The following is a 2,854-nucleotide window of genomic DNA, read 5'->3' on the forward strand; positions in this document are numbered from 1 at the left end:
GATGTCAGAGAATTAAAAGTAGATCTTATCTCTGGATGAAACGGTATGACCTCCAGAATTAATTTGAAAATATCCCTAAGGGGTGGTGGTGAGGACAGTGAGTTCATGTTCCCATAAACCCAGATCTACCATGCATTGGTGGCTGCTGAAGGTAGGCGATGGGTATCTATTTTATCTATTTAGTAAGCATCATACACTAGCATTTTCAGAAGAGGCAGTTAGAAGAAGTTACGCTGTCTTTGTCCTATGACTAAAAATTCATACCTTTTTAAGCTCAGGTAAGATCTTCCAGATTTTAAGAATGATAAAATTAGCTATAAAATGAGCAAGCACACATTGACCAAGACCTGAATGTTTGCACACGCGCTGCACAGCATGCGGTGCCGCAGGCCCACTGGCGCCATGCGAAGACCAGAAAGTTACCTCTCTGAATCCTGCCAAGATTTTTCCTGCTCATAATCCTTTACTGATTTTTCTGACTTGTCTTCTTTATCCTCCCGCTTTCTCCCTCGTTTCTTTCGTTCTTCTTCTTCTGGGGGCTTGCTTCTGCACGCCATTAGGCATTCCAAGACTCTCTGATGTTTCTCTGAGTTGTTGATATGGGCTCTGACAAGGGTTTCTAATTCATTCCACATAATACGGTACTGTTCATCTCTGCCGCAAAGATGTGAAATAACACTCTCAGAAATACTCTTTAAAATAAATATTTAAACATTAAATAATACTGAAGCGCTGCTTGCCAGTTACCACTGGCAAAGTGCAAGGAATAATGAATCTGTTTCCTTTATGTGACAGTTATGGTGGAATTCTAAGTTAAAATGTATCCATGTCTGCCATTCTTTGTCTCCATCATATGCACATATGCATACATGTTAACCCTCAAATATAACTTACATGTGGAATAAGTTACCCCCCCCCCTTTTTTCTTTTTTAGAGACAGGGTCTCACTATACAGTTAGGTTGGCCTTGAACTCACTATGTAGCCCAGACTGGACTTAAATTCATGGCAATCCTCCTGCCTCAGCCTCCCTAGTGCTGGGATTACAGCCGTGCACCACCACGCCCAGCTTGGAAGAGATTACTTTAACAAACAGCATGTATCAAGTAAATATTATGTATAAAGTAAGTAAGAAAAAGTCTACCTTTTAGGGCCCTTTCCTCTTGTACCAACTGTGGAAATAGGTAGAGGATCATTTTTTCTTTCCATATCAACTAAGTTGTATATTGTTTTTTGACAGTTTAACACATCTTCTTCTGTCAAAGATTCTTTCACAATAACACTGGCTAATGGAACTACCTGTTAGATTTTTTTTTAAAAGAAAAAAGAAAATCTGTCTTGAAAAACAAATATCAAAGCATCTAAGCAGAAGTTGATTTTAATACTGACTTTAAAGATCACCATGGTGAGGGAATCTATAACTACCACCTCCATTCTTAATTACCAAATCCGTAAGTACAGCAAAGACACATTTCATTCTGTGCTTGACGACTGGTATCAATTACAAACTTTCTAATTTGTTTCTATAAAAAAATATATATATATAAAACTGATCAAGAAGAGACTCTGTACTCACCGCTTGCATGTTGAAAATGGTGGTTTGTGAAATAATCATTGGCCAGTAACGGGTGTGTTTTTCTAACTGATCTTTTGCTCGTTCCAAAGGGATCTCAAGACTTCCATCGATTTTATATCTGGGGTCTAGAAAAGGAGTTAATCTGTTTTCCCTCATAAATTCACCAAAATCCTAATGATAACCAAATAAGATAAAATTAGAAACTCTTTCTAGCGTGTCCATATGGAATACATGTAATAGTCTGTGCCCTCATTGCATCGCTCCTGTGATTTGCAACCAAGCACTTTCTCTGAACCAGCCCCAAGTAATCATTACTGCTTTCCCTTTCTTGAACTTGAACCCTATCAGCTTTCATAGAACGCAAATGAAGAAAGCCACAAATGTACTTTTTCCATTTAAAAATCCTGAGAACATTCATTTCATTTTACTGCTCTAGTTTACCTTTTTCCTACCAAATAGAAGAATGAGTAAATCACATCAAAAGCCCAATTTGGTTAGTTACCCGACAGCACATCAAACTGTGAACACGAGTCATCTTTGAATGGTGAAATTATGAGTATTTAAAAGTTTTTGCTTTTTAGATGTCTGTATGTTGTACATTTTCCACAATGAATACCAATTAGCTTTCTCCTCATTAAAAAAAAGAAATGCCTAGTCAAAAACAATTACTTGAAAAGTATACTATTCCATGATTTACAAAGTATACTTAAATAGACAAATCACATTTGTGGCACAAAGTATATTTATACAAATAAATCAGTGAATTTTTACAACCACCTCAAAAAGAAGACAGTCACAAAATACCAAATATGAAAAGGGGAAGGAGCACGAAAAATTAAAATCTGAACAATAGGATTTTCACCAAAACCACACACTATTTTTGATACAGTCCTTCCAAAAACACAAAAGACATTTTATTTTAAAGCAGCAGTAATCATTTTAAGTATTTCTGTCTTACATTTAAATTACTAGAAATTAAATTCCAGTTAAAATATTAGCTCTTGATCCAGATGTGGTGGTGCACACCTATAATCCCAGCACTCAGGAGGCTGAGGCAGGAGGATCGCTCCAAGTTTAAGGCCAGCCCGGGCTACATATTTAGTTTAAGGCCAACCTAAACTACATGGCAAGACTCTGTCTCAAAAAAATAAAAACAAACAAAGCCTCAGATAAATTTTCCTTCTTCCCTTAAAATTCCAGTGTGTCAGTATACTTCTTGGTACACAATGAACATGTAACATGGAAGACAAGTGATACACAGGTCCTTTAAGCAACTACAA

The 2,854-nt window shown here is 36.7% G+C and overlaps 1 protein-coding gene across 1 annotated transcript in view; it reads right to left on the reverse strand.

The window, feature by feature from the left end:
• Ints13 (integrator complex subunit 13) overlaps window positions 1-2,854 on the reverse strand; it is a 35,574-nt gene that overhangs the window by 5,331 nt on the left and 27,389 nt on the right. Inside the window, exons 12-14 of the mRNA XM_004634664.2 lie at window positions 1,575-1,745; window positions 1,143-1,297; window positions 424-654 (exon numbers count right to left, since the gene is read on the reverse strand). Coding sequence (XP_004634721.1) covers window positions 424-654; window positions 1,143-1,297; window positions 1,575-1,745 — 557 coding nt within the window. The remainder of the gene's footprint in view (window positions 1-423; window positions 655-1,142; window positions 1,298-1,574; window positions 1,746-2,854) is intronic.

The sequence above is a fragment of the Octodon degus genome, unplaced genomic scaffold, assembly GCF_000260255.1.
Source record: "Octodon degus isolate 3935 unplaced genomic scaffold, OctDeg1.0 scaffold00064, whole genome shotgun sequence".
NCBI classification, from domain to species: Eukaryota; Metazoa; Chordata; class Mammalia; order Rodentia; family Octodontidae; genus Octodon; species Octodon degus.